Source organism: Nyctereutes procyonoides, unplaced genomic scaffold, assembly GCF_905146905.1.
Source record: "Nyctereutes procyonoides isolate TBG_1078 unplaced genomic scaffold, NYPRO_anot_genome, whole genome shotgun sequence".
Classification (NCBI taxonomy): Eukaryota; Metazoa; Chordata; class Mammalia; order Carnivora; family Canidae; genus Nyctereutes; species Nyctereutes procyonoides.
This window is the reverse complement of record NW_026575139.1, coordinates 2588575-2601874: the sequence shown is the minus strand read 5'-3', so window position 1 is coordinate 2601874 and position 13300 is coordinate 2588575. Positions and strand designations below refer to the sequence as shown.

Sequence of the window (13300 nt, the reverse complement as noted above, 5' to 3'; positions counted from 1 at the left end):
TGTACTTTGTAGCCTTTTTAGTTTGAAATACAACTCATACACAGAGCACTTAAAGTGTAATGAATAATTATAAAGAAAATACATAACCACCACTCATACCAGGTGCCCCCACAGCCCCTGTGGGTCTTGAATAGGTTGAGGGAAGCCTGTTTCTGTACTTTATAATAATGAAATCATACTGAATAAATCCTTTTATCTTCACTTCTTCATTCAACAGTGTTTTGTAAGATTCATTCATATTGTTTAGGGCTCATTCATCTCTGTAGTTTCAGAATGTTCTAGAACATGCACTGCTGATGCATGTTCAGGTTGTTTGCAGTTTCTGCTGTTAGTGCTGATGTGAGCATTCTCTTTACCTGTGTTGTGCTGCGTGTGCGTGAGATTCATAGGTTGTGCCCAGGAATGCAGTTCCTGGCTCACAGAGCAAGAGTCTACTGGTTTTATGTATTTAAATAGTTCCCTACTCTGTCATTTTGGGTGACGTCATGAGGAGGAAAAATATCTGATCTTATATATTCAATTCATCAGTCTTTTAATGATTATTATGTTTGTGTGTTAAGTTCTCAAAACCAAATAAAATCAGAAATGAAAGAGAAATAGCAACCAACACCACAGAAATACAAAAGATAAGAGACTACTACAAAAAAAATTGTATGCCAACAAATTAGCTAGCCTAGAAGAAATGAATAAATTCCTAGGAACATCCCATCTTCCAAAGCTGAATAGAAATAGAAAATCTGAACAATCACTACTAATGAAAGTGAATCACTAATTCCAACCGCCCCCCCCCCAAAAAAAAAACTACCAAAAAATAAAAATCCAGGACCAGATGGATTCACAAGTGAATTCTTCCAAAGATTTAAAGAATTAATGTCTGTTCTCCTCAAATTATTCCAAAAACAGAGAAGGGGAAGGAGAGCTTCCAAATACATTATACTAGGTCATCAGTACCCTGATACCAAAACCAGACAAGGACACCACAAAATAAGAAAACTATAGGCCAGTGTCCTTGAGGAACATAGATGCCAAAAAAACTTTGGCAAGAAAAAAAAAAGAAGAAATCTTTGGCAAGATATTAGCAAGCTGCACACAACAACACATTAAAATGATCATTACCATGGGATTTATTCCAGGGATGCAGTCATGGCTCAACATTTCTGAATCAGCGTGATGCACCACGTCAACAACAGGAAGGATAAAAATCCTAGGATCATCTCAATAGATGCAGAAAAAAACCTGTGACAAAATTCAACATCCATTCATGATAAAAACTCAACAGAGTGGATTTAAAGGGAACATACCTTAACATAATACCTTATAGCCATATGTAAAAAATCCACAGATTAACATCATACTCCATGGTGAAAAACTGAGAGCTTTTCCTCTAAAAGACATATATATCCAGTCTTGCCGCTTTTATTCAACATAGTGCTGGAAGTCCTAGCCACAGCAATCAGACAAAAAGAAATAAGAGGCATCTAGAAGAAAAGAAATGTTGTTAGCTGATGACGTGATACTATATGTAATAAAGACCTCACACACACAAAAAAAAAACTACTAGAAGTAATCAGTGAATTCAGTAAAGTTACGGGATACAAAACTAATACCCAGAAATTAGTTGCATTTCTATACACTGATAGTGAAGTAGCAGAGAAATTAAGAAAAATTCCATTCAAAAATGCACCAAAAAGTATAAACTACCTAGGAATAAACTTCACCAAGGAAGTGAAAGACCTATATTCTGAAAACTATAAGACATTGATGAAAGAAATTGGAGATGACCAAATAAATGGAAAGATATGCCATGCTCATTAGATTGGAAGTATTAATATCGTTAAAATGTCTATACTGCTCAAAGCAATCTACAGATTCAGTGCAATCCCTATCAAAATACCAACAGCATTTTTCACAGAGCTAGAACAAATAATACTAAAATCTGTATGACACCACAAGAGATCCCAAATAGCTAAAGCAATCTTGAGAAAGAAGAACAAAGCTAGAGGTATCACAATTCCAGATTTCAAGTTCTAGTACAAAGGTGTAGTAATCAAAACAATATAGACAACATAGACACATAGATCAATAGAACAGAATGGTGGGCCCAGAAATAAACCCATGTTTATATGGTCAGTCTGTGATGAGGTAGGAGTATACGTGGGGAAAAGACAGTCTCTTCAATAAATGTGCTGGGAGAGTTGAACGGCTACATGGAAAAACAAAAAAATAAAATGCAAATGGATTAAAGACCTAAATGTGAGGCCATAAAACTGCTAGGAGATAACAGGTAATAATTTCTTTATTGGCCGTAACATCATTTTTCTAGATAGGTCTCCTAAAGCAAGGGAAACAAAAGCAAAAATAAACTATAGGGACTTCATCAAAATAAAAACCCTTTGCACAGCAAAGGAGACAGTCAACAAAACAAAAAGGCAACCTACTGAATGGAAGAAGATATTTCCAAATTATATACCCTATAAGGGGCTAATATACAAAATATGTAAAGAGCTTATACAACTCAACATCAAAAAAAAAACACAAATAATCGGTTTACAAAATGGGGAGAAGACCTGAATAGACATTTTTTCAAAGACATACAGATGGCCAACAGACACATGAAAAGATGCCGAACATTAGTCATCATCAATGCAAATCAAAACCACAATGAGATATCATCTTACACCTGTCAGAATGGCTAGTATCAAAAACACAAGAAATAAGTGTTGGCAAATGTAGAGAAAAAGGAACCCTCCTACACTGTTGGCGGGATGTACATTGGTATAGCCACTGTGAAAAACAGTATGGAGGTTCCAAGAAAGAAAGGAAGGAAGGAAGGAAGGAAGGAAGGAGGGAGGGAGGGAGGAGGGAGGAAGGAAGGAAGGAAGGAAGAGAAGAGAAGAGAAGAAAGAAAGAAAGAAAGAAAGAAAGAAAGAAAGAAAGAAAGAAAGAAAGAAAGAAAGAAAGAAAGAAGAAATACCGTAAGATCCAGTATCCCACTAGTGAGTAGTTACCCCCAAAAATGAAAACAGTAATTCAAAACCATATATGCACTTCTGCATTTACTACAGCATTATTTATAAGATGTGGAAGGAGCCTAAGTATCCATTGATGGATGGATAAAGAAGATGTGGGATATATATATATATATAAAATGAAATGTTACTCAGACGTAAAAAAGGATGTGATCTTGCCATTTGCAACAACATGGAGCAGGAGGGCATATTGCTAAGTGAAGTAAGTCAGAGAAAGACAAATACCCTATGATCTCACTCATACATGGCATCTCAAAACAAACAAAAAGCAAACTGAAGCCTGTAAATAGAACAAACTGATGGTTGCCGGAGGGAATAGGGAGGGGAGGATGGACAAAATGAGGGAAGGGGATGGGGCGCCTGGGTGGCTCAGTTAAGCGTCCAACTCAGTTTGAGCTCAGGGTTGTGGGATCAAGCCCCGCTCTGTTCTCTGTGCGGAGTCGGCTTGGGATTCTCTCCCCCTCTCCCTCTCTGCCCCTCCCCCTGCTCACAATTGCTTCCCCATCACCCCCACCTGCAAAATAAATCTTTCTTAAAAATGAGTGAAGGGAAATGGAAGATACAGGCTCCCAGTTATGGAATGAATCTGCTGTGGGAACCAAAGAGCACAGGGAATATAGTCAATAGTATTGGATAGTGTTGTCTGGTGACAGATGATAGCTACACTTGTGAGCGTAGCATAATGTAGACTATAGGGTTGTTGAATTACTGTCATATACCTGAAACTGATGTCACATTGTGTGTCAACTATACTCAAAAGAAAAAAAGTCCTCTCCACTTCTTTCTTGACATAAGATTGTCTTCCATATTGTTTTCTAAAAGCATTAGTTCTGTCTTTTTTTTTTTTTTTTTGAGTTTTGTCTTTCAAATTTAAGTCATAACCCACCAGAAAGGAGAGAAAATGAGTGGGAAATATCAGAGGGAGACAGAACATGAGAGACTCCTAACTCTGGGAAACGAACAAGGGGTTGTGGAAAGGGAGGTGGGCGGGGGGTGGGGGTGACTGGGTGACGGGCACTGAGGGCGGAGGCACTTGATGGGATGAGCACTGGGTGTTATGCTATATGTTGGCAAATTGAACTCGAATAAAAAGAAATTTAAAAAAAAGTCATAACCCACCAATAGCTTAATTTTCATTTTTTTTTAAATTATTTATTTATGATAGTCGCACAGAGAGAGAGAGAGAGGCAGAGGGAGAAGAGTCTCCATGCACCGGGAGCCCGACGTGGGATTCGATCCCGGGTCTCCAAGGATCACGCCCTGGGCCAAAGGCAGGCACTAAACCACTGCGCCACCCAGGGATCCCTTAATTTTCATTTTTATATTGTAGTGGGATCCAACTTCTTCTTTCTTCCTCCCTCCCCTCTTCCTGTCTGTCCCTGGGTACCTAGTCCCACTATGTTATGTTTAAAGACTGACTTTTCTTTGCTGTTCTGGAAAACAGTTCTGTCGTCAATTGAGAATCCACGTATGCTCATGCCTGTTTCTGGTCCCTGTTCTCTGTGGCTTGGCTGTTTTCATTAATAAAGCTTTACAGTAAGTCTACTTACTTGTTTCTGGAACAAGTTGTCCCACCCTGTTGTTCTGGGCCTAGTTTCGTGTTGACCCCTTATGTTTCCTCTGCATTTTAGAATCCACTTACCCCGTTGCATAGAAGTCTCTGGTGGACTAGGGTTTGAGACAGCACTGAATATATCAGTTTCTTCATCTGGTGAACGTTATCTACAGAGTCCAGTGTATCCATCTGGCCCAGTGGGATCTGGCAAGAGCTTCCCTCTGAGCTGGGAGAGGCTGAGGGAGCTGCTCCCGCCACATCCTGGCACATTGCTCAGGCAGGAAAAAGAACACCATTGGTCTTTGCAGATGAAAGAATGGTATTCACAGAAAAGATTTACGGATAGCAGTATTAGAATTAACAAGAGTTAAACAAAGGGTAGCTAGATACAAAAGTAATCCCCCAAATCTTTTTTTTTTTTTAGTGCATCGCAGCAGCAGTTAGAAAATTAAATCTTTTTAAAGATAACCGTTTACAGTGGCATCAGAACATAACAAATACCTAAGAATAAATCTAAAAAATATGTAACACATTTCAAGAGAAAGTGATAAAACTTTATTGAAAGGCATTTAAGGAAAACTTGAGTTTAGGGAGAAATAGTCCACATCCGTGAATCAGAAGACTCAGTGTTACAGAGACTTCCATTCTTCCCAGATTGATAAAGGGAATTTAAAGGGCCGTGAATAGTCAGGGCATGGAACAGAACAAGGTGAAAGGAGTTAGTCCAACAGATACAGTCTGAAAGCTCTGGGAGCTAAGGCTGGTATGGGGCCTGGGAGGGGCGTCCGTGCAACAGCAGAGCGATCTGTGCCCACAGACCCTTCATCTAGGACAGAGGGGACGCAGGCAGCAGTGGAAAGAAGGGTCATTTCCAAAATGGCACATAAAATTCCTTTTTCGCAAACAAAATAGTATTGCCGAACTTTTGTTTTCTAGTGGGAGAAACTTGCCATCTGCTGCGCTTCCTCGTATAAGAACTAGAGCTAAGGGAATTCTGCACATATTAATGAAGATGCCCAAATCTACTCCCTATTGTCAGTAATGGAATCCAACTTTATTCCCACTCACCTGGGACTGAGATTAGATGTATGGGAGAGACAGGATGACACCATAGGTGAGGTTTGGCTCTTTCCTTCTGGAGAGAATTGCTTGTTTGTCTCCGTTGTGTGTGAACTATCTCCTGACTGTGGGCTCACGACTTACGGATTTTCACAGACCCTCGTGGAACCCGTGTGCCATGCCCTTGAGGGCTCACAGAGATGCTGTGGTTGCACGGTGGTCACTCTCCTTAGAAATCAAGCCGCGTCAGCTGCTTAGCAAATATTCTGTGAGCAACCACGAAGCAGTTCACAGCTCAGGAGTGTGTGCCTTTGGGGGGAGCATCTCTTGATGTGACGTTCTCTGAGCTGACGGTTTTGGCTGTTCCGTCCTTTACGTGTTGGGGTCAAGATTATTTGGAAAAAGCCATCACCTGTATACCACGGAGGCCTGATTCTGCTGTCTTTCATGCTCTCATGCTAAAAGTTGGTTCTCTATTGTATCTTGTCCTGTTTCTTTTCACCACCAAGACTTGTCAGGTGCAACTGGGCTTGGTTGGCTTTTTTAGTTTCATCACTTTTCTGTCCACGGACAGTTCACATGATGCCTCCTCCCATATGGCTACAGTTCAGTGGCTCAGCCTTACCATACCATACCGTAATTCAGTTGTTAAAAAGTATGTCGTGTCAGGGCCCTGCCCTTTGAGTGATTGAGGCACACCTGGGAAGCTGGCTGTGAAACGATTAGCCCCTTAGGACTCACTCGTGAAGGTTTGCAGTGGTCTCCAGATGCCACCGCACATGCCAGCTGCAGAGCGGTCTCAAGCACGCACCTCCACTACGTGTCAGACCACATGTTGGTACAGCTTACATTTTATTCTTTGCAGAAGAAGAAAGTTTAGGTACCTAGAAGCTCTGCTGTTACCACCCTGGGCGCCCCTGGGAGTTCATCCCAGCCTTGGAGGTCAGGGATCAGAGGAACAAGCCGGTTCCCTATGGCTGCTCTGGTGCTGTGGGGGTAGGCATGCTGCCCTTCCTCACTTTGGGGACCAGGAACATTCATGAAGCTAAAAATGCCCCCCCCCCCCCGATGGTAACCTTCATTGAGCAGCCCTGTCAGTTACAAATTACTGGCTTCCTTTTAGTAAATACGTATTGAAAAGAATGACACAGGCTTCTCTCCACCTTGTTTATGCTGTTTGCCGATGGGTTAGTGTCCTCCTTCCCCTCTCGCCCTACAGGTTTGGCATGAGTGCGTCCCTACATTTTGCTCCTAGGTATCATTCAGGATGTACCTGGAAACAGTTGGGAAGTGTCTCCAGTTCACAATAACCGAGTCACGAGGCCGCTTGGGGTGGGGGGCAAGAGCTGAAAGATTAATACAGACCCAGAGTGTTTGTGGTATTATCCGTGCAGAGTGTAACAACTCTTAAGAAATAATAAAAGAATGTTCTCCAGCCAGAACTGTGATCACCAACTTTATTTCCCTCTTCCTCTTAGCAGTTTCGGCCTGGTGTTGGGCTTGTCATGGGCAAGTGTACTTCTTACCCCGCTCCTAGCTAAAGGGCCCTGTCACTGGGGGGTCCTGGCACCACCAACAGGCTGCAGTTGTTGCCTGTAGGGATGCTGGGATCAAGAGACTCCATTGACGTATTCTGAAACAGGTTTGTCCGTGTTACTAGTCTGTGTGCGGTTTACAATAAAGCAAACCATGGTCACTGGTGAGCAAAAATTCAAAGCCCATTTTTGTTTTTTTATTCTGCTGCAAGAAAGAAATTGTAAGGTTTGGGTCAAATCCAGGGTGGTGGTTTATTAAGAGCCGGGCATTCTTGAATACCGAATGCCCAAGTGTAATGCACCAGCAGTGCCAGGCCTGGTTGGTTCTGTAACATTCGGTTTACGTTACAGGGGTAATCAGAGGAGTGGAGTCAAGTACAGGTTCAAATCTGTCGTGCCTCTTTTTTCTTCCAAGGTTAGCGATGCTAATTTAAAATTTTCTTCAGACCTTTAAACTGTGAAATTGTAAAAATAGCCAACGAGGTTCTAAAAATTGGAACTCAGGAGGTTTTAATCACAGACTTTTTAGAAACTATAAATGAAAATAGTACAGTAACACCGTAGCTGTCTGGTACCCTGGAAGAATCGACATAATTTCCAGAAAATTGGAACTTTATTGCCTTTTAGAAGAATTTTAGATAGAAGACTTGGAAACTATTTTAGTCCGTTCTTCCTTCTTAATCGGAATATATTTGATTTAGTATTTTTGGAGACAACCTTGTCTTTATTCTGAGTGTCAGTTGTGATGCTGTATTAAAGGAGTAAATGGGGATCCCTGGGTGGCGCAGCGGTTTAGCGCCTGCCTTTGGCCCAGGGCGTGATCCTGGAGACCCAGGATCGAATCCCACGTCTGGCTCCCGGTGCATGGAGCTAGCTTCTCCCTCTGCCTATGTCTCTGCCTCTCTCCCTCTCTCTCTCTGTGACTATCATAAATAAATAAAAATTTAAAAAAAAAAGGAGTAAATGATGCTCTCGAATGCTTTCAATATGTGGGAGATTTGGCGGCACCTCAGTGACCCTAGCTATGCCCTTGCTTTTGAGTACATCCCACTGTCCTATCTGTGCTGTGCCACTTAATGGCATGGTGGCCCTGGACAAGCCGTTTGAGCTCTCGGTGTCTGGGTCCTCATCAGGTGTCCCTTGGGGTAAACCCAGGCTTTCTCGCTTTCTATGGTGTCAAGAACACGGGAATGCCAGATAGAGTCCAAACATACAAGCCATGATGGCAAACTGAATCACTAAGGTGATCCTAGCAAAATGGAGGGGGAGCAAAACTGGCGTGGAGTGGGGATAGGAGTCAAGTGAGGAATTCAGAAAAGAAAACCATTGGAAAAAGTTGGACCCAAACACTGTCATGATCGTCACTCATTTAAAATGATGCAACAAAAAAAATAATAAATAAAATAAAATGATGCAGCAGTCACTGAGCACTCCAGTGTTCACCAGTTGGGTTCCTGTGGTCTCCTAAGTCTCCCTTGGGCGACATCTCCTAATCCCCTCCCCTGCCCTGTGCTGCTTCTGTGGGAACTACAGTTTCCCACCAAATGGGCCAATTCAGATGGTAGCGTCTATGTGGCCTACTGTTTCCAAGGCCCATTGCAGGGCATTAGAGAGTATGGAGAACTAGAAAACATCATCACCTGGCCTGAGCCCTCAAGGAACGTGTGGGGAAGCAAGAAACACTCTGCAGGACAGCTCACTGCTTAAAGCAATAGTAGGTACTGAGCGCCTGGCCTAGAGCACGGCAACCCATCCAACTAGGAAGTAAGCAAAGCCTTTATAGAAGGACCCTGAACAGGAAGTGGACATGGGACAGTAGGGGCAGGAAGGGGAAGGAGGAGCAGGGAGGACCCTCGGTGTGAAGAGGGGATGACATGAGTAGCTGAAGGTGGGAAAGCCCAAGGACCCAGGGGCACACATTGGGGTGCAGGCAGGCACGGGGCAGTAGGTCTCAGCTTCGGGCTCAGGACCCCTTCACACTCCTAAAAACTACATGGGACCCCAAAGAGCTTTTGTTCATGTTGCCTTGGCTACCAATATGGACCAGATCCCAAATCAAAGCAGAAAAAATAAAGCATATGTTAATTCATTTAAAAATAATAAGCCTGTGTGCTCACTTTGGCAGCACGTATGCTAAAATTAAAAATAATGGGCCTTAAAAATAACCTTTTTTAAGAAAAGAGCCATGTTTTATAAAACGGAAACAAATTAATGAGAGGGCGGCATTGTTTTATATTTGTGCAAATCTCTCTAATGTTTGGCTTCCTAGGAGATCACTGGATTGTCCTGTCTGCTTCTGCATTCACTCTGTTGCCCTACTGAAGTGTACAGATAATCTCTTCAGATAGTAATAGGCATTTTCTCTGATGTTATACCAGCCCTTAAATGGGCAGCTTCTTGAAGGAATCCGCACTGTGGAGTCTGCAACCGTATAATGAGCCATCCATCCATACATTTTATTCCATTAAAACCCAGTAGACTGACTTGCCCTCTGAGTGGTTCGCTTGCCCTTGAATATCGAAACACGAATTATTGATCATTATGAAAATACTGGTTCACTGAGTTGTGCAAATCTTCTGAGACATTTTGCAATGTTGGACACGTTTCGGTATGTATATCAATAAATCCCTTTCATTCGTGTCACCCCCGAGCTCATCTTCACCCCAGGGAAGCTGTCACGCTCACACGGGCAGATAGTTTTCCAGACTTCCCAGAACACTGGGAGATTGTACAGAGCTCCTTCACTTCCCTGCCCTGAGATGACCCTCCAGACTGGTTTCTTATCTCTGTTGTGTCATGGTGAGATGACATGAAAGAAAAAAAACTGTGTAAATATGGAGAAAGCCTTTAGTATGGTCCCCGGCCCAGGCAAGCACTCCCTAAGTAAAGCGAGTGTTATTTATTATTTGCGCAGTTTCGATACTGCTGTCATCATGAAGATCACCAGGCAGCCTCTGTGGCATGTGTTGACCGTGTCCCAGAATGAGGAATGAAACGTGCTTTGTGGAGCGCCAGAGTGGTGGCTCCATGTGTTTGCAGCCACTCAGTCCGATGCCACTTGCTCCGTGTTTGCCAGCCAGCCAGGGGACACCCACGTGCCCTGTCTAGAACAGGAGCAGACCTGAGGGAGCATCCCTCCCCCTGTCACTCTCGTCACCTTGCCCCTCCCTGCATCCGCAGGTACCACTGGTGTGAGTGTCCGTGCCCCTCGCCCCAGACTGGGGCCTGTGGTTTGGCTCTTGCTCCGTTGCCCAGCACAGCACCAGCATGTGACAAGTGGCCCTCAGATGATCCTTGATGAATGAACGCATGCATTCAGAGGGTTTATGCTGAACAGTACTCTGGCTGTGGTTTCGGAGAGTAACTAGTACAGAAGTTTTATCGTAAGAAGCGTAGGAGCTGAGTGACTGGCTGTCTTCTGTTCGGCGGATGTTTGACCTCGCTTCATCCCTAGCCTGTCTCTCAGCTTGAATCTCTATTAATTCAAAAATGACCGTAGGAGGAGGCTTAAGAGTGTTCCACAGTAATTCTGGGTTAAGCTCTTTGCGATCAATATACTTTGCTTTCTGCCTTTCAGATGTTCCTCCTGCTGATCAAGAGAAGCTTTTCATCCAGAAGCTACGTCAGTGTTGTGTCCTCTTTGACTTTGTTTCCGACCCACTAAGTGACCTAAAGTGGAAGGAAGTAAAACGAGCCGCTCTAAGTGAAATGGTGGAGTATATCACCCATAATCGGAACGTGATCACAGAGCCTATTTACCCAGAAGTAGTCCACATGGTAAGTGATCGCCGTTTGACCGGCGCGTCCCAGCCCGGGTGCCGGACGGGGCTCTGCTGGTCCCGGCGTACGCCGAGCCGACTGAGCCTCACACGACGCTTCCCACAAAGAAGCCTCCCTGTCGCAGGATTTGCATTCGAAGAACGAAAATCTTTATAATGTGTCCAGGGTCGTAGCGGCAACAGGGAGAGGAATTGTACCTTCTAGGTCCAAAGTGTCCTACACGTTAACTCTTTTACTCCACATGTACCCTACAGGCCAGATACGTCAGAGCGCTCATTTGTATTTATGTTTTTACCCTCTTTAATGTCCTGGTGCCAGTTATAATTTAGAAGTAAACAAGTTGTCCATGCATGTGCAGGAAAATGCTAATAACGGCGCAGAGTTAAAATAGTGATAGGACCAAGCTGGTGTCAGGACAGGCCGCCCTGTTGGCCAGCGGCCTCCACTGCCAGTACCAGAGTCAGGACAGGCCACCCCGGTTGGCCAGTGGCCTCCACTGCCAATGCCAGTGTCAGGACAGGCCACCCTGATTGGCCGGCGGCCTCCTCTGCCAATGCCAGTGTCAGGCAGGCTGCCCCATTGGCCAGGGTCCTCCACTGCCAATGCCAGTGTCGGGACAGGCCACCCCAATTGGCTGATGGCCTCCACTGCCAATGCCAGTTTCACAACAGGCCACCTCGGTTGGCTGGTGGCCTCCACTGCCAACACCAGCGTCAGGGTAGGCTGCCCCCGTTGGCCAGGAGCCTCCACTGCCAATACCCAGATCAGAACAAGCTGCCCCGGTTGGCTGGTGGCCTCCACTGCCAATGCCAGTGTCAGACAGGCCGCCCCTTTGGCCGGGGGCCTCCACTGCCAATACCAGGGTCAGAACAGGCTGCCCCCGTTGGCCAGGGGCCTCTATCATCCTACACTTAGTTCTCTCTTGGTTTCATTCAGCTCCCAAACCTCAGTCCTCTGTGTCTCCTACTTTGCAGCCTGTTCCCTCCAAGCCTTCTTCAGGATCCCATTTCAGACTCCTACTGTTGGACCCTGAACTCATTTTTCTGTTGAGTTTTTTTGGAATGGTTGGTGTCTTATCCAACTTTGAAATTAGTACTCCCTGATTATAAAGGAGTCCTTGTTGCTTACTATAAAATTTTATATCCTGATTTTCGTTGAACTCCTCCATAAGTTACTGATTTTTCCCCAAACCTATATAATTCAGAATTGACTGATCCCATAACCTAAAATATGTTAATTTCTCACTTGCGTATTTGGCTTTGGGAAAAGAATTTGAAAGTAATGTTCCTTTTTGTAGTTTTCGCAATCTGTTGTGTCAGAAGTTGAGATCAACTTGATTATTTTAGCTTGTTAACTCTTAAAGTTGAGAGTTTACTAGCATGTGGCCGGCCCGAGTGTACAAGGATCACATGGATCCCCCTCCCCAGACCCAGCGTGATGTGTGCCCTGAGCAGTGAGAGCCCTGACACTTTCCTCCTTCAGACTAAGGAAAACAAGAGTCTCTTTTTTTTTTTTCCTCCTTAATTTCAGTTCTCATTCACTCTGGAAGGTCCCCCAAATCCTCAAATCTCAAAGAACAATCTAATATTTTCTCCCAACACCTTCATAATTTTGTTGTTCACAGTACATTTTATAATCCTCCTGGAACTTTTTTTTTTTAATGGTACAGGGGAGGGATATAACTTTATTATCTTGTAAAATGACTGAAGAATCACTTGTCTCTACATCATGTATTCCCTTTTCCCCATTAATTTTTTTTAAGATTTTATTTATTAGAGAGAGAGAGTGCATGTGCATGTGCACACATGCCCAAGCAGGGGGAGGCACAGAGGCAGAGGGAGAAGCAGGCTACCCACTGAGCAGGGAGCCCGATGGGAGGCTCAATCCCAGGACCCTGGGTTCATGACCTGAGCCGAAGGCAGATGCTAAACTGACTGAGCCCCCAACCCAGGCACCCCTTCCCCATTGATTTTAAAAGCTTCTTTATTGCATATTAAATTTATTTTATCTTTAAATCCATTTATTAATATATATTAAGTTTGTAAGCACATTAATTTGTTACATATTAAATTACATGGTTGGAAGGTCTTTCCGTTTTTAAGGAGGAAAGAGGGAAGAATCTGCGGAGCGTGAGACTACCGTTGGCCTGGTTTAGATCAGATGCCGGCCCTGAACCAGGCCCCACTCCCCTGCTCAGATCATGCTCCCTTGCATTTACATAGCAGGTGCACATTACCAGAACTACTGAGGATGCTTAAAGCCCTGGAACTTTTTTTTTTTTAGATTAAATAATCATTAATTTAAAAAAATATAAGTAAGTAAGTAAATAAATAAATAAATCG

The 13300-nt window shown here is 43.7% G+C and overlaps 1 protein-coding gene across 9 annotated transcripts in view; it reads left to right on the top strand.

The window, feature by feature from the left end:
• PPP2R5C (protein phosphatase 2 regulatory subunit B'gamma) overlaps positions 1 to 13300 on the top strand; it is a 122277-nt gene that overhangs the window by 62963 nt on the left and 46014 nt on the right. For all 9 annotated transcript variants that reach the window (XM_055304084.1, XM_055304081.1, XM_055304082.1 and 6 more), the window contains one exon: positions 10756 to 10955. In XM_055304084.1, coding sequence (XP_055160059.1) covers positions 10756 to 10955 — 200 coding nt within the window. The remainder of the gene's footprint in view (positions 1 to 10755; positions 10956 to 13300) is intronic.